The 18573-nt window shown below is 37.3% G+C and overlaps 1 protein-coding gene across 1 annotated transcript in view; it reads left to right on the top strand.

Moving 5' to 3' along the window:
* PRKCH (protein kinase C eta) overlaps positions 1–18573 on the top strand; it is an 82658-nt gene that overhangs the window by 16533 nt on the left and 47552 nt on the right. The window contains exons 2-3 of the mRNA XM_015819894.1: positions 12215–12278; positions 17178–17328. Of these exons, the coding sequence (XP_015675380.1) occupies positions 12215–12278; positions 17178–17328 (215 nt within the window). The remainder of the gene's footprint in view (positions 1–12214; positions 12279–17177; positions 17329–18573) is intronic.

Below are 18573 nucleotides of genomic sequence, written 5' to 3'. Positions count from 1 at the left end.
TAACCAATTGCTCAGTGAGGGATCTAGTGCATTTCTAAAAAAATATCAATCCAACCACTATTTGAACATATCTAGGTAAGGGTAGGGATATGATAAATCCCTTCATAATTGGTTCTTTTGATTTTAACAAGTTTTTTCTAACTTTCAGTTAACATCTGTCTTCCTGCTACTTGAATCTATTGTTTCATGTCCTGTGTTTAATGATCACAGAGAAGAGGTCATGAGCTTCCATGCAACACTGTGCTTTCCTTCTCAGTCATCTATTCTCAAAACATTATGTTTTCTCTACTGCTCTGTATAGGATTTAATTTCCAGGTCTTTGATCATTCCTGCTCTTGTTCTTCACACTAAGTCCGGATGTCTGGACTTTCTTAAAACGTGTTCATGTCCATGCTTGAGTGGAACGATTTCTTCCTGTTGTCTGGAAACAATGCTACTCTTGATATATCCCAAATCTTACATTTGTCTTTTTAGCTACCACATCATGCTGCAAACTAAGAGCTTTGTCACAAAGATGCCTTAATAATAATTTTTCTGCTGTGTTCCTGCACCACTGTCTTGATTTTTATATTATTGTTGTTGTTAGTTGTGAAGTTGTGTCTGACCCATTGCGAACCCATGGACAATGTTCTTCCAGGCCTTCCTGTCCTCTACCATCTTCTGGAGTCTATTTAAGCTCATGCCTACTGCTTCAGTGACTCCATCCAGCCACCTTATTCTCTGTCGTCCCCTTCTTCTATTGCCCTCAATCTTTCCCAGCATTAGGCTCTTCTCCAGTGAGTCCTTCCTTCTCATTTATATTATATGGACTGCTTAAATACTCTTTAATAGTACTTCCAGTAAGTATTTCCATTGCTGTTATGTGGCATCATCCAACAGCACCTTAACAAGTGCAAAGTGTATTAGGCTCTGTCATCCGTTATCCCTGAGGTGGAGAGCTAACTCATTGTAATTATTAAAGGTTCTAGGTTAGAAGCTGGGAGACCATGAGTTCCAATCCTAACAGAGGTTAGCTGGGTGACTTTGGGCTTGTTAGGTTCTCTTAGCCTTAGAGAAAATATAACGGCAAATCACTACTTAAAACATTACTAAGAAAGTTGCATGAGCTTGTCCATGTAATCATGAGAGTCAAGACTGACCTGAAGGCACAGGAAACAATGTAACAACAACAACAACAAACCATTTTTGACATGTCTAGGAATGACTGGGAAGAGAACATATACATAGAGTAGGAGTTGGCATTGGAGATATGGTAGTACCCCAGCTTCTCAAATATACAGAATGTGTGTGTGAGAGAGGAGTTTCTGGAGGATGAGCTCCAGCACAAGTCTGAAAGCTTGGAGGAATAAACCTCTGGTCTCGGTGATTGACTCTGATCATGTCCTGCAACATTATCCTGAAACATGTATATTTGCTTTGATTGCAAGGTATTTACTTGTTCATCTTTCTTATTTTTTTTTTTTGTAAAGGAAGCTAGGAGAGGGTCCTTTGGGGGTATCAAGGGATGTGTCTGGGGACACATTATTGTCTGTGGACACTTCACCACTACTCTTGTATTAGCAGATATGTCTGATAAGATTGACTTTGACATTTGCATGCCAAATCTGTGGCCTTTGTGTCTTTTTCCAGAATAGTAATTCCTTCACTGATTAAATACACCAGTTAAAATCCAGTTAACCCCCAAAGAACAGGTGTCTGACCAAACTGAAAGAACCTGTTAATCACGCATTTGATGTTGTACGTAATAGAAACTCTGAATTAGTCAGCAGCAGCAGAGGATTTCCAGTACACATAAACACACGCATGCAACACTTCTTGCTAAGAAGCGGGCAGATACTGGTATTTGTACAAAGGATCCACTGAAGTGGAAGATCAAGTACAACCAGTTGGTGTGAGACAATTAAACTTGGCATTTTTCCATTAAAATATTTCTTATACTGATGAAGATGAGAGGAGCAAATGAAATGCTAGTAGATAAACCTTAATTAATATGGAAAGAAAATAAATAAATAAATAAATAGAAAGAGAGAGAAAGAAAGAAAGAAAGAAAGAAAGAAAGAAAGAAAAGATCCTGTAATATAAGATGTTTGGTTTATATAAGAGTCACATCTTACATTAGCCATGTGCACCTCATGTTTGTGGACTATGGTTATGTAGCTCCTCAGTTAATTGCCTAGTTAATTTCTATTTTATATCTGAACCAGAAGTCAGAAGGACTGCTGTAGCAGTTTTTCAGACCAGCTAATTTTTATTAAAAGGCATACACTTTCTTGAACTACATGAAAACCTATGCCTTTTAATGAAATTTGTCATATAGGAAACTATAATTATCAGAATCCAAAGGATTCAGGAAATTAATCCTTTTTATATTTATATTTATTTATTTTAGTAGCATCACTTAGCTTTTGGAGTCCCTATTAAAGCTCCCACTGAAAATAAAGAGGTATAATTTTAAAATGACCTGATTGATTATATGGAATATGTGGCATTCCAGGAGCCTTGTCCAACACTAGTGTTCAAAAGCATCAATACTCTTTCTGTGTTGCTTCTTCAAAGGCCAACAATCACTTCCATAGTGTCTCACAGGGAATATCATTCCTTGCATGATTCTGATCTCTGTAGGTAGAGATATACCACAGCATCTGAATATCTTTTTTAAAAATGTTTAGAAATCTAAATTACTCTAGTTTAATTTAAACATATTTATTTAATGTAATCAATTTATAAAATGCCTCAATCACTGTAGCAGCTCTAGGCAGCCTTTTACAAATGACAGCAACAAAGAAAAGATTCAGTACTAAGCTTAACATTCTGCATTTGGGAAATAAGCAGCATAAAAGCAAACAATCGGTTTCAAAAAGTGTGGTTACAACTCTCCCTGCTGTCCCATGGTTTGCTGAAAGATCCAGGTTTTCTCAAGCTTAGCAGAATTGGGGCCATCTGGATTTGGGGGGGGGGGGCTGCTGTGCCACAGAGAAGACCTCTGTCCAGTGGTGGGATTCAGCCGGTTTGCACTACTTCAGCAGAACCAGTAGCTAATTTTTTGTTGCCCAGGCCCAGAATGGACTTCTGGAAGCGGCATCCACACAGAGAATGGATGTTGTTCACATATTTGAATCCCACCACTGCCTCTGTCCAAGGCCCACCAAACTAGCTTTGATTTAATGATGGAACTTTAATGATGGAATGATGAAACATTCTGACCCATCAGACAAAAGCAATCTGTAAAGAGAAATATAAATGTTGCTGGCCTAATGTAAAAATAAATTCCAACTGATTTCCTTTCCCTCTCCTCAATCTTCATAGACACACAGAACAGCATGCACAAAAACAGGGAAGTCTGTCAAGGGAAAATTAGTGTAATGATGGTAATGATTTTTTTTTCCTATGCACACAAAGGCTCTGTGGAAAAACAGTGCTTAGGGAGACTGTTTCTGCCTGTTTTTCTCTTAGCTCAGAAATTTAAAAAGTTCATTCAAAATCTGGACAGTTTTTAAGTGCAAACTAAGCCAAGGACTAAGCAGTTGGTATTTAAGCCAGTTGGAGGGGGATGTTTGTCCTGTGATTGAAAGGGATACTCATTTTCATTAATGTACCCAGAATTTTCTTTGTTCGCCTACTAACATCTGATGCCTTCCAGATGTATTGGGCACCAGATGAATTGACCATTGTGGCAGAGGATAATGAAACAGCATTCATCTGCAAATAAACAATTTGGGAATATTGACTTCAGTTCTCCATCATCTGTGATTTTTTTTTATTACCTGCCGTGTTGACACTCATGATGGGACAGATTGAAACTGGGACATTTTGTATGCTTGTCCTTGAAGAGCCATTGCCAGCCATACTGAATCAAATGGAAAAATAATATGCTGTAGCATAAGTCATGCCCATATTTTATTTCTCAAACGCTTAGAACCTAGAGCTCCAGCTGTGCAATACCAGTGACTTCATAGTGGCAACTTCTGAATAAAAGAAACCATTGACATGATCTCTGCTGTCTTTTAATGCCACTGTGATGGAGAGAGACAGTTTCCAGCCTAGCAATGACACCAAGAATCATTGTAGCTGCATCAGCTCTGTAATCCAGGCTTGGTACTTCCATCTGAACAGTTCATTTTTCAAATGCACACTGAGCTCCATTTAGACTGCCTATTCCTGCCTGTCTACCACCTACCTCTTGCCTCCAGGGTATCAAGTTTAGCATTTGCATGCAGAAAATGTTTTGTTTACTCCCTGGTACCTTTACTTAAAATATTTCCAGAAACTAGACTGTAAAAGCACTGTGCTCACCTAGGAAAGAAGTGATGAAATAGGAAAAATAAATGACATACTCTTTCTCACCCAGTCTTCTGGTTTTTGCCTAGGTTAGGAAGATGCATACTCTGAGTTTAAAGAATATAGATCTCCCTAGAGGAGAAATGCTGCATTTTTAAGAGATTGTGGCAAAAGCCACAACATCTAGCTTCTGAGAAACCCAGCTTTTAGAGAACAAAAAACACAATTATTTCCCTCATGGTAAGTATGATGTACTTGTGGCAGGACCTGAAAATAATAATCTATCTGCTTATCTGAAGGAGCTCCAGGTTGCACAAGGCCCAGAAATGTCAGAAAATGCTTTTGTGTGGTCTTGCAGCCTCCAAAAAGAGCAGGAGAGCAAGTCTAGTTTTTGCACACTTTTTAGAGGGCCTTCGTGTATGACTTTCAGATATCCAGAGGCCTGACATGTCATCAAAAATGGCACGACATGTCACAGGTTTGCCATCATTGGGTTAAGAAGACTGGAGTAACTTAAGACCAATAAGCAAACTCATGAAGATTGTCATTTTTCTATAAACTGTAAGATTATTTTTGTCTTGTTTTGCAGTACAGTATTATAGTCGCCTTACCTGGGTATTATGACTTTTTTATTCCATACTTTGATTGTGATGTATAATATTTTTCTAGCCCATTCTTGGTGTGAGATTCTAGACCGCCACTGCCAATCACAGATATAGGAATTGAGGAATTACACATGGCTCAGCACCATTTAGTAAGACAGAAACTTCTTGATGCAACTGCTAGCTTCAGAGGAGGATTTTTCTTCTCAGGGATCTATCAAAGAAGAATGGGAGAAATAACCCAAATAATTATCTGCCCCATCAGTTGATGTTTTTGTGTTGTAAAATAAAAATCAATCATCTTACTACAAAAGTACATGAAATGTCACATTAGGTTTGACTCTCAAAATGGATAATATTGGATGAGATTCGCAAAAGGTATATGCCGGCCTCCTCCACTCTGGTGTTTCTGACGAATCTTTGCCTGCAGGCTGGTAATATTTTGACAAAATACTTTAGAGGACTGCATCCATTTAATCTGAATAATTACATTAGTATTTATTAGCCCCATGTTGCAGATGGAGATTTGAGGCTAGGGGTGGAGAAAGACAGTATTCTGACTTCATAATAGAAGTGATACGTGAACCAGGAAATTTACTAATTTATAAACAATCTCTGAACTGCTAAATTAAATGCAAAAGTCTGGTGATTACATGGACATACCAGTTTCTTTTTCTTGTCAATAATACAAAATTGATTTGCTATTGCATTTTCTGAGATGTTTTTTCACTTCCAATCTAGTCTGCAAATTTGGGATTTCCTCCTGCCCAAATAATAGTCAAGTGTGACCCCACATAACTTGGGCAGCTAAATGCTTTTAGTAGCTGGAATATAGCATTGGGGAGCCAAGTATTTATTTTTTGTTATTTATTTATTAGATTTTTATCCTGCCTTTATTACTTTTATAAGTAACTCAAGGTGGCATATATAGCTGATATTCCCTCCTTGTTTTTCTACACAATAACAGCTCTGTGAAGTGGGCTGGGCTGAGAGAGAGAGTGTCCCAAAATCACCCAGCTGGCTTTCATACTTAAGGCAGGACTGGAACTCAGTCTCCTGGTTTTTGGCCAGCACATTTACTACTATACCAAACTGGTATTCAAAATGAACTTCGGATTCTACTAACACAAGTATTAGAATCTGTGATTGTTTAGTACGTCATGTGGTTTGCCTCCCCTTGTTTTTGTGTGACAGATTAATAGAAGAAAAATAAATGGAAGAGCAGCCAATGTGAATTGCATCAAATTTATGCATAAGCAGTATACACCTATGTTCCTTGATTGGGCAAGCAGCCCGTGTATTGGCTCTGGACCAAGTGGGCCAGTGGCGCTGCATATGATTTGGGGAGCACATTTCAGGATTACTTATATAATACGCTGGATATTGGATTCCCACATCTAAGATTAATACCTTTTGCTAATTCTGCTTATAAATTTACTCTTTAGATTGCGTGATGCATCTAGGGATAATAGGATAATCTGCCATGCTATTTTATCTGTGTACAAATGGTCCTTGACATACAACCATTTGTTTACAGATCATTTGAAGTTACAACAGCACTGGAAAAAAGTGACTTATTACCCTTTTTCACATTTATGACTATTGCAGCCTGTCCATGATCACATGATCAAAATTTGGACACTTAGCAATTGACATGTATTTATGATAGTTGCAGTGATCATGTGATCATCTTTTGCGACCTTCTGAAAGCAAAGTCAATGGGGACTCACTGCAGTGATTCCCTTAACAACTGAATGCATAAAATGAGGCAAAACTCACTTAAAAACTGTCTTGCTTAGCAATGGAAATTTTGGACTCAATTGTAATCATAAATCGAGGAGTACTTTTACATTGTAATTGAAGGAGATTACGACTCCTTATATTTGGAGTGTCCTTATCTTCATCCAGAAGATTGTTCTTATTTCCAGACTACTGCAGACTGCCAAAGTCCCAGTGTTTTGCTTGGTGTGTTTGTGTACTATGCAATGCATCCTGTGCTGTATTACTTTCTGAAGCAGTCTGTATTAGCCAACTGTTTGCTTGTCAATTTGTAATTGGAATGTCGCACATGGCAATGGATCGCACATATGTTGCAGAATAGAAGAATCTCTAAATGAATTCAGCAAAATAGTTATTAACTGGAGCAATAGCTGGTCACAATGCAAAAGAAGAAAAAAAATGAAGGCTTCAAAAGAAAATACAAATTGGCATTTTTATGAAGGGAGAGTTTTGGTTTGTTATTTCCATCTGGGAGCCATGATGATTGTAGTCTGGAAATTCTAAATTGGAAATTAGTGTTTTAATGTGAAAATAAAAATCCAGAGCAAGCATCAGGCTTGCTCATTTGTCTCTTCTATTACTGGAAGGCTTCAGAAGCTGCTCTTTCTTCTTTAGATTATAGTTTCTGGCCATCAGATTCCAAACAATCTGTGGCTAATCTTGTTCGTTTGAAATAAATTTGAAACGGTAGGTTATGACAGCAGCTCACTTTAATAAAGTTGATAAATTCTAAACTTGCTGCATTAAAAAAGAGAGGAATAGGAATACACAAAGTGTAAACCTTCTGTGGTATATTTTTGTCCCTTCAAACAGTACTTATTGTTTGACCGTGGGCTCTGTTTTATCCCTTCCCTCTCATTTATTTTTAATAATAATTTTATTAAGCATTAAGACAAATCATTAAAGACTAATAGAAACTACAAAAAATAAAGGAATAAAAAGAAAATAAGAAAGTGTGAAAAAAGAGATATAGAAAGAAAAATATAAAAGTAAGCATATAGCAAAGAAAAAGGATATATATTCTTCTCTTCCGACCCTCTGCTTAAGCAGGAATCTTTGTACCATTTCATACAAATAGTTGTTCAATCTCTTCTTAAAAACCTCCAGTGTTGGAACACCCACAATTTCTGAAGGCAACTCATTCCATTGATTAATTGTTTGATCAGGAAATTTCTCCTTAGTTCTAGCTTGGTTCTGTGCTTGATTAGTTTCCATCCATTGCTTCTTGTCCTGCCTGTGCTTGACCCCCTCTTTTTTGTGGCAGCCCCTTAGATATTGGAAGACAACTATCAGATCACCCTTGCTCCTTCTTTTCATTAAACGAGACATACCCAATTCCTGCAACTGTTCTTCATGTGTTTTAGCCTCCAGTCCCTTAATCATCTTTGTTGCTCTGCACTCAACATCTTTTTTATATTGTGGTGATCAAAACTGGATGCAATATTCCAAGTGTGGTTTTACCAAGGCATTATAAAGTGGTATTAAAACTTCATGTGATCTTGAATCAAAACAGATCCTTAAAACCTTGTCATTCAGTTCTGATCAGCAAAAGTCCATTAAGGGTTACCAGAGATAACATCTTTTTTTTAAATCTTGATAAAATAAAACCACTTTTTATGTCTTCCTTTTATTTTTAATAATCTAGATCTTTAATCACTTCAAATAATATTTTAGAGCTTGTTTTTTAAATTTCTGTTTTGTCCCTTCTCATTAAATTTTCTAGAACTTTAACAGAAGTCTTTTGGAAATCCAATATTAGGAAGTTATCCAAGTTGCTTTTTTTGGTTTGACATTTGTACATTCTTTTTAATTATGACATCAACTGCTTTCATTTATATATCCAGTTTAACATCTTTTTCCATACCATTCTTGTAGCTTGTCAGTTTTTTAATCCATTTTCATATCAGACTCATTCTTATCTGGTAAAACTTGTTCCTCTTCCAAAACATCTTTTAAAATCAGTCCATTTATAATGGTAGACACTTTTAAGGTTAATTTCACAAACATGCTACAGTATGTTAAAGTATTTTGCTCCATTCTGTGTTAGTAAATCAAATATATCCATACTTCTCCTTTAATTGGAACTTTCAGTGTTTTCTGATTCCTTCTAGTGTCCAACATTCAAATTCTCATCCTATCATGTTTTCTTTTAAGTATTCCAAAACAAGAGCATTTTCCCATGGGAAGGATTGTTATTAATCAAAACCTTATTTCAAATCCATCAGGACCCTTAGTTTATTTATAACTTTCCAAAATCAACGCTATTTACTGTTTATTCTAAAAAAATGTTTTAAAAATATTCTTACTGATCTTTAAAATTTCTTTTTCTAAGGATTAAAGGAAGCTCCTGGTGCACATTGTCTGAAAGGTTTTTAATAGTTGAAAAGCAGTTAAGAAGCAATATCCAAAACTGATTAAGAAATGAAGCTTGGCAGAACTTTGTGTCCATAAGGCTACACCGAAGCTGGGAACTTGGTGGGGATTCCTTGATTCCAAAGCACCTCCATTCCTGCAATTTACTCACAAGAAGCAGCTGTTGGGATCTCTCCTTTACCTTGGCCAACCAGAAATCTCTGTCTAGCTGTGAGTCTTGTCGCAATGTCATCTTTACTCCTTCAGAGAAGTCTAGGTCACCATGAACTCTCACTGGAAATCCCCATTCCATCATTTCTGGCATGGTTTGTAACATCAGAGACATTGCCTCATTGCTTTCTATGAGAAAGGAGAAAAAATGCGTTCATCTGAGAAAAAAGTTTCTGTAGTGGTTTATCTTGAAGTTTTATAGGGCTTAAAACAGGAATTTACTTAGTAATTTAAATACCACTGAATTTTACAGGGATTATTTTGTAGTCAAGCTTTTCACTGTTCTGGTTGCATATTTAGAGCTCATCATTTTACTCATCTGTTATCTGGGTGCTGGTGGTAGTAATTGTTTCCATAAGTCTGACATCAAACCATACTTTGAAACTCGAGGATTCATAAGTGGTTCTACTGTGCATTTCTCTCCATACTAAACTGAGTTAGCAAATTGTGTTGACTGTTCCTTCCCCTTTTACAATGGTTTATCAGAATGCTTATTTTGGATATGGTTGCAAGTTCAGCCACGAGGAATGGCTGTTGGAAATCACTGAGTCACCTAACCAGAGAACCCTATTTTCAGACTGTTTTAATTGTTGCCAATGTTACACGTGGTGTGTTAGATTTATATTTACATTTAGCTGTCAACATTTTTTTTATCAAGAAGAATAAGAGGAAGCTTTTTATAGAAGGCATCACTACCCCACTGAACTTGAAGTCGTCTGTAAAAACCTTAACGATATTTACCTTACTATTTGTTTTGAGGGTTAAGACGTTAGAAACTTATTTCTCAACAATTTTTGTACTAGAAAATCACCTTTTGTTCCCGACTAAAAGAAATTATCTTTATATTAGTGAAACCCAACAGAAAAATAGATTTGACGTTTTGTCACCTCACACACACACACACACACACACACACACACGTATCAAACTGTTTTTGATATTTTATAAGTACAAGGATTCTGACACAGTCCAGGTAGTCTTTGACTTGGGATCACAATGGAGGCCGGAATTTTCATCATAAGTCATTGTGTGACCGGATCTGATTTTACAACCATTCTCTATCAGTACATTCCTACTACCATTTTATTTTGCCACTTTTGGATTTGTAATGATTGGGGAGCAGGGGCAGGTGGGAATGAGAAGATTTAAGATGAGTGGGTGTGGCTTCCTATTGGAAGCCTTTATTCAAGCTAGAATTATCTGAATATGCTTATATAATAATAATAATAATAATAATAATAATAATAATAATAATAATAATAATAATAATAATAATAATAATAATAATAAAAATAAAGTTGGAAGGGACCTTGGAGGTCATTGAGTCCAACCCCCTGCTCAGGCAGGAACCCTACACCATTTCAGACAAATGGCTGTCCAGTCTCTTCTTAAAAACTTCCAGTGTTGGAGCATTCACCGCTTCTGGAGGCAGGTTGTTCCACTGGTCAATTGTTCTAACTGTCAGGAAGTTTCTCCTTAGTTCTAAGTTGCTTCTCTCCTTGATCAGTTTCCACCTGTTGCTTCTCGTCCTGCCTTCAGGCGCTTTGGAAAATAGCTTGACTCCCTCTTCTTTGTGGCAGCCCCTGAGATATTGGAACACTGCTATCATGTCCTCCCTCGTCCTTCTCTTCGTTAAACTAGACATACCCAACTCTTGTTTTTTAGAGTCTAAATGCTAGGAATGCATTAGAAAATGCATTAGTTTTTACATACTCTAGAGTATGTATTCCTCCCGTATTATAAGGGGATCTATGACTCTTATGTTAAGAGTGTTAGGTATATATCTCCAGATATACGAGTATCTCCGTTACTGTTAACATTACAGTTACGTAAACCCTTCGTAGGACACATCTTTCTACCGAATCTTGTACCACATCCATAGTACCACATCCCTTGTACCATAGGTCGTTCATACGGAGACTAATAAATAAATGAAAGTTGTAATCCAAAATATGTTTGCTGTAGAGATTGCTTTAGGATCTCAACCTCTTGAGGAGTAGATACATCTTGACTGAAGATGTAAATTTTTATGGACTTAAACAGTGCACTGTTCTTTTCTTTGAAATATTGTGTGTGAATTTGAAGTTTGGCAATCAAGATGTTCTAACTTCTAATGCAAACATGCTCAGTTGTAGATTGATTGACATCTGGGTTTAGTGTTTATTTTTTGTTTGCTTGTTTGGGGGAATGGTTATTGATTAATTTATATATTATTTATATTTACTGTGGTATGTACAGTATATTTATTGGCTAATCTCCAGGGGTTTTCATAGCTTACAGTCCCTACCAATCAAATACAGAATTTTTTTTAGATCCAGGTATGAGGGCTTAAGACTTTGCCATCCATTCAAAAGAGATGCTTCACGAATGCTCATGTAAGTGAACCCTCATCTGGTGTATTAAAACTCACTTCAAGTTTCTACGTATAATGTTTTTGTCACTACAAAGACAGCCCTTTTACTGAAATCACCAACTAAACAAAATAATTATGGATGCCCATGCAGACAAGTAGGGACAGTTTTTCCAAGAAGGAGTGCTTTGCTTGTGCATGGGTAAATTCAAATGCTTTCCACAGTAATAGTAGCTATATGGGATTACAGTTAATGTAGATCTTTTCTGAATGGGTATCCATAGGGTTTGGGTATCAAATATTGAAATGATCACAATGTTGTGAGGTAGTCTCTATCACTTTTGTACATGCATTGTGATATGTATTTAGATAAGGGAGGTGCTTATATTGCAACATCACATTTGTTTCATTGTTTGGATGAACCTGCCTCATTGGACAAATGCCTCTACTTTTTGTGGTGAAATCCTGAACACAGATCCAACTTTAATTCTTAGCATCCACACTTGGTCTTATCTTCCAGGTCATTGTCAAATTGTTACTAATGGGGATACACCTAATACGGCTTTTTTTGTTTCCAAAGCACATTTGACAATTTCTCTCTCTCTCTTCTCTTCTCTTGCAGGTGGACCTGGAACCTGAAGGGAAAATATTTATAGCAATAACCCTCTCAGGCAGCTTCACTGAAGGTAAGAGGAATACTGCATCTTTTCTTTCTAATAATTGTTATTACTAATACTTCCACACACCATAGTATGTCATTAAGCTCCAATTGCAACAGATGTAAAAGTTGAATAAACAGAAGAATGTCATAGTTGCCAAATTATGCATACTTTGTTGGAATGGAGGAAAACTTGCACTGGACATCTTCAGAAATCCTTAAGGTGGGTTCAGAACACCGAGGCTTATCTTCACAATAGGATAGCTGAGAAACAGTGGCTGGTTAAGACCTCTAAGCAGATTTGTAATTCATAGGAAGATCTGAACTAGGGACTTGGTTGCTCACATATGTAGCTGTCCATTTCCCTCTTAGTTGGGCTTTTTGAAACTTCCCAGACAAACCCAAGATATAGTTAATTTAGAATCTTTATTGCACCCTAGGCTGAAACCATAGCAATATTTTTTTACTGCCAAAATAAGCTTGCCCTACTGCCTTATACCCTCTTCAGTGCTGCTTTCTTCTACCTTCTCCAGAACTTAATAAACACATTGTATTGCATTTCTCATGGTTAATGTGAAATTGCAATTAGTTAGTGATATATTTGACATTTCTCCATAGGGAAACTCTCTAGTTTCCAATGTGTCTCCTTCACTAACCCCCTTGGTACAGGCCATCTAGAAAGCAGGAAAGACATCCTTCTTCTGGAAGATCTTTGGTGATTGAAGGTCATCTTGCAACAGGGGTTGGATGAACTTTGATGGGAGTTTCAGTTATAGTGATTTTTTGAACTGTTATGGATTGTTCTACCACAGATGTGGTATAATCAATAATTAGTGTGGACCTGCTTTTTTGCAGGCCTATAATATTCTTGATGATGTCAGTTAGTACTCTTTGCCATACATCTTACTTCCTTGCGGGTAATTCATCAGTGCCACTCCAAAAAGTTCAGGCTACCTTCTTTTAGACTTCTCCTTTCCTTTTCTCTTAATTTCACAGATACATGAGATATCTTATGAGATTTCTTCCTTTCATTTGTTAATTCACTCTTCCATATGCCATCACTAGAAAGGTCATTGATTGATTTCCCTCACCAATCATAGCTTTGATGAAGGGAGGCTTTCTCATGAGGCATTTCATTTATTTACTTACTCCTACCATTTGTATCTATTTCCTTTCTTACTCTATAGATAGAGAAGCTATAGATTAAGCTACCAGTCTTACCTTAAAGCCCAGATTTTCTCAAGCACACTCATGATATTCTGTGCAAGCCTCAATCTCTGCCTTGCAATATCCTGCAGTTCACTTTCTTCCAACTTGGAGATTTATGTATGTACAGACACACTCAGTATACATTGCTCTACATCTCCATTTCTTATGGAAAGAATTATTAAAAGGAGAGCTCCAAATAATTTTTATTCCCCCCCCCCCATTTTTCTACAGCAGATCCTGAGCAGGAAGGGACAAACTTTTACAAAAGAAAGGAAGTGGGCAGGATGATGTGCTTGTGGACAGGCTGAGTGTCATTATTAAAAAAAAAATCTAGAGGTAGTGTTTCTATAAAGAAAAAAAAACTGCTATAATTTAAAGATGGGATTGAATTAAAAGGTTTTGCCCAAACCGTGAATTTTCCATAGGAATCCAAATTGGAGAAAAGCATTTCTACTTCCATTCTTCTGTGTGTGGGAGAGCACAGGAGAGGAAGAAGATATACAGTAAACAATGTGTAACTAGAGAAACTTGTATTACAATCTTATTTCCATATCGAAATCTCACTACAGTATGCAACTGTGCCAGCCTGGGATGGGCTTTCTTTGGCACTGGATTCCTTGGGGAGAATCCAGGATGTTGCAGGAGAAGAAAGTTATGACTCAGGAGGGGAGCAGCAGTTTTCTAAAGGCACAGGAGTAGGCAGTCCTGTTTTCAATTCAGTATAAGCCCAACTTTTCACTGTGTTTGTTGAAGAAAGCTGTTGAGTTGCTGGTTGAAAACAAAGCTTTGTGTATCCCATTCAATTCAATTCTATGAGGATCGAAGTGTGTATAAAGAGATTGAGGGCTGAAAGCTGCTGAGTCATCTCAACCTTCAGCAAGGTTTTGGTATCAGGCAGCTGATCTGGGAACAGAAGCTGGTTGTCAATCTAAGCCTGGGATGAACTTGAAACCTGGAATGAATCAAGTTACAAAGGAGGGATGCACAAACTGCAGGTCCATATGCTCTCTGTAAACAAATGCTGCTAATTGCAATGTTTATTATGTCGAAAGGATAAAATTACTAAAAATGTGTAGAAATAACACAGGAGGAGAAGAGTTCAAACCCACATTTGAAAATGCATAAAGTGGCCAGGCCTCTTGGTCTTTTATTTAGAAGCAAAAACGGGTGGTTGTGTGGTTATTCCGGGAAGGTGCTGCAAAGGAGAAGCAGCTTCTGCAGAAAGAGCTGTGTTGCTTTGGGGGTGGGGTGGGGGAGAGACAGAAAGTGCTGTTAAACCAAAGAAAAACAAACTGGTGTCCTGGTCACCTTGTACATTTTGCAAAGTTAGGAGTATTGTAATGAAATGTTGAATGCCAGACATGATTTATTCCTGCTGTCCTTTGACCTGCCATGGATATGGGAGGAACAAAAGTCTCTAGTTTACTCACTTATGAAAATGGGAAATTCTTTACACGGAAAACCAGATTATGAAGAGAACAGAATAGAATGGCCACTTCCACGTTGCTGAAAAGAAGAAAAAGGGGAATATAGTTTGCATGAAATTTTCCTATACAAATTTTATATATGGGTACCCAAAGAGAAATCATTATTATTATGAAACAGAAATGCAGACATCTTGCCCTAGTAGAGGAAAGACTGCAAGCCAGAGTTGTCATCTTCAGTTTCCTTCTGTAGATGGGCAACACTTGTTACCTGTTAGCTTTTGTACCTGTTAGCTTTTCAAATAAAGAATTAACACTTTAAAAGTAGGATGGTAACCACTGTAGAATCAAGTTGGATCTAAATGACCATGCTTTAACCAGTAGCTTAATTATTTCTGCTTGCTCTATAAATTCACCTATGAAACAATAAATGCATAGCAAGCACTTCAGTGTGGAAAACTGAAGGCTGAACCTAGAGACATCAGCAGTAAGCAAAACCTGTCCTTGTTCCTGAGTCTGGATGGCTTGGCCTCAACAGGGATCTTGCTTGGCTAATTTAGGGTGTAAATACAGAATTGGAGGTGTACAAGTTCTTGCAGCTTCCCTAACCACGTATATCAAATCTCATGTCAGTCCTTCCAGATAAGCCAGATCAAGAAGCAGGGATTGCTGCTTCATTGTTGTAGGTCAAATGAGCAGAATTTTGAAAGCCTGTTCTAAATTTCTCACTGTTCTATTTTATACCAAAGAAAATGAAAGTGGGACTATTCTGAGTTGCTCTTTCATACATCCTTCACTGAACTGTGTAATTTCTTCACCAAGCCATTCATAATGATTCACTCCCCCCCCCCACAGGTTTCTTGTTCCCTCCCAAAAAGTCAACTCCAAATTCCTTTACAGGACATTACAGTCAATAAGACCAGTGGCTGTTATTCATGTCCTTCACCATGCATGGTCTGCAGCGATTCTGCTCTTGTTGAAAATTATGCCTGTTCATAGTCCCAGTCTTGATCTTACAAAATATAATAGAGACATATCAGAGTCTTTTTCAATCGGGGCAGTGGCCCTGGACCTTCCACAAGGTGGTGGGCTACATGATGTGTAGTTTAGAATTTGGAATGAAGAGATGAATCCAGACTTTTCATTCAAGGTAGCAAAATGAATCAGATAAAATATAGTGGCAGATTGTTTCAGTATTTGAGGCTGTTATTTTCAATGGACAAAGACAATGGAGCAAAAAATATATCAAGTTAGGATGTATCAAGGTCAAAGTGGATGGAGGTGGTAAGGGTTCAAGTGAACGATATGCCCCCAAACAACTCAATGTCTTGGAAAGGTTCTGGGGCACCCAATGCCAGTTTAAGTTTATCACCACCTCACTGTTCCTATGGTTGTCTCTTTTGTGGTGTTGTATGTGATTTGGAGAGAGAGATAACATTTATCTTTCCTTCTAAAGAAAACTGGTTTACAAATTAATTCACTGGACCGAAACCTTGAAGCCATATCCAGCATATCAACCATGTGACTTGTAAAAGTAGGAAATATGCACCATGTGGATGTTAAAATAGCTGGTTTGAAGAACTGGAAGAAATTAATGCTGAGATTTTTTTAAAGGGAAAAAAGACTAATCATTCAGTTCAGGAATACTTTTTTTTAAAATGTTATTCCAGGAACTGTGGTTGAGTTTATTTAATCAATAACAACATTAACATAAATTCAAGGTTTTTTTAAAAAATAAATCAAGGGAAGCCTTAATAAATATAATGTACTATGAAATGTTTTGCATTTTTGGGAAATATTTGAATATTCAAAATACTTCATATGGAATAAAGATTGCAATTGCTACTTCCTGAATTAAGGAGACCCTGATGAGACTTAAAGGATATGACTTTGTCAATTGTGATCTAAGGCATTTTAGCACCAAAAGAGTAAAACTGGTTCATATGCCTACATTTAAATCAAGCTCTGCATTTTGATGTATGAAAGAGAAACTGAGACTTCAAACAGGAGATGGAAACCAAAGGAAAAGAATACTAAAAATAAGATTGACTAGAAGAAGCCCACGCAGTCTGGTAGGAGCCCTGCTTTAAGGTTTGCTAACAGATTAACTTGGAAAATGAAGTGATAACTAAAAGAAACAGGATATTGCAAAGTAATGGGGAAAGCTAAAGATAAATTGTTTTGGGATAAACGTGGGTGGAAAATTAAAGGAAAACAGCAATAGAGAAGTCATAACATTTGAATGATAGGCAGCAATTTATTCAGTTGTTTAACCACTCTGTTTGGGTGCCCAGGAACACTCCAGAGGGACAGGATCTTTAAAAACTTCACACGGAAACGCCAACGGGCCATGCGCAGGAGAGTTCATCAAGTCAACGGACACAAGTTTATGGCAACTTATTTGCGGCAACCAACGTACTGCTCACACTGTCGGGAATTTATCTGGTATGCTTGAAATGAAAACTGGCTTGTATAGGAGTTTTCACCCAGAAAGTTGCTTCCATAATTCCCTCCCCTTTTGCTAAGTAAAAAGTTCACTTCAGGTTGAGCTCAACTCCTTGTGATTTAATAAATGCATCCATGTGGTTTCCTGGCCAGAGTTCAGAAGGAGTTTGCCTCCTTCCAGGATGTGTGTTTAACCCCAGCTTAGTTTTACAGCCCTGGCATTCTCTGGAATTCTCCCCTCCAGGTACTAGCCAGGCCTGACCCTGCTTAATTTCTGAGCTAGGTATTTAAAGCCAGATGCTGCCACCTGCTGAATTCAGTGCCAGCAGACTAATCCCTAAACAAGGCAAGAGCAGGTTACCTGAAACAATTATGCTTCAGATCAAAAAGACAGGTTACATCAGGAGCAGTCACTGACTTAAGCTCTGATACTTTCCCTGAAAGCAGCTTTAATAAAAGCTATGCACGCTATCAAATCTGCAGGGGAAGAGTTGGAGGTATTTTCCTGTACAGGTGAAGATAGTGGAATCAATGTAGATACTGTCGAATGTGATCTGAAGAATGTGATCTTCAACACTAGTTTTAGCTTTCATTTTAAAACATGCAAATTATTATGATTAAGATGGTTGATGCAGTGGAACAGCCTGCCTTTAGAAGTTGTGGGTGCTCCATCACTGGAGGTTTTTAAGAAGAGACTGGACAGCCATTTGTCTGAAATGTTATAGAGACTCCCGCTTGAGCAAGGGGTGGACTGGAAGACCTCCACTTCCCTTCCAACTTTGTTATTCTGTTAAATTCACATCATCTGGTTTTATTACAACCATTGATTATTAATTATATATTATGTAATATGTATAAAATAATGTTGGTTGGAGCAAACTAGTCAAACCACTAATTTCACAACTATTAACTGTCTAGAATTAGGACTCAGGCATGGAGATTTGGGATTTTAACCCCACTCTCTCTTTTCTCCATGGCAATCGCAATCCTAGATTGAGCCCTTGCCTCTCTGTTTGCATTGGTGAAAAAGCTTCCATTGAATTTCATGGAAGCTCTTTTATCTATTCAGTTGGTTAGACCTGATTGGCAAAAGAGGAGAAGAGTCATTAAAGCCCTCTACCATGTTACTGTATGTTCCCAAGATGCTTCCAATGCATATGCCAACAAAATGTTTATTTGCATCAAATGTTAATAATGTACACTGCTTATTGGATGATATTTGCAATATCCTAAATTGTTCTACTC

This window comes from Protobothrops mucrosquamatus, unplaced genomic scaffold, assembly GCF_001527695.2.
Source record: "Protobothrops mucrosquamatus isolate PMUCROS unplaced genomic scaffold, P.Mucros_1.0 scaffold1014, whole genome shotgun sequence".
NCBI lineage: Eukaryota > Metazoa > Chordata > Lepidosauria > Squamata > Viperidae > Protobothrops > Protobothrops mucrosquamatus.
This window is presented reverse-complemented; position numbering and strand designations above follow the sequence as displayed.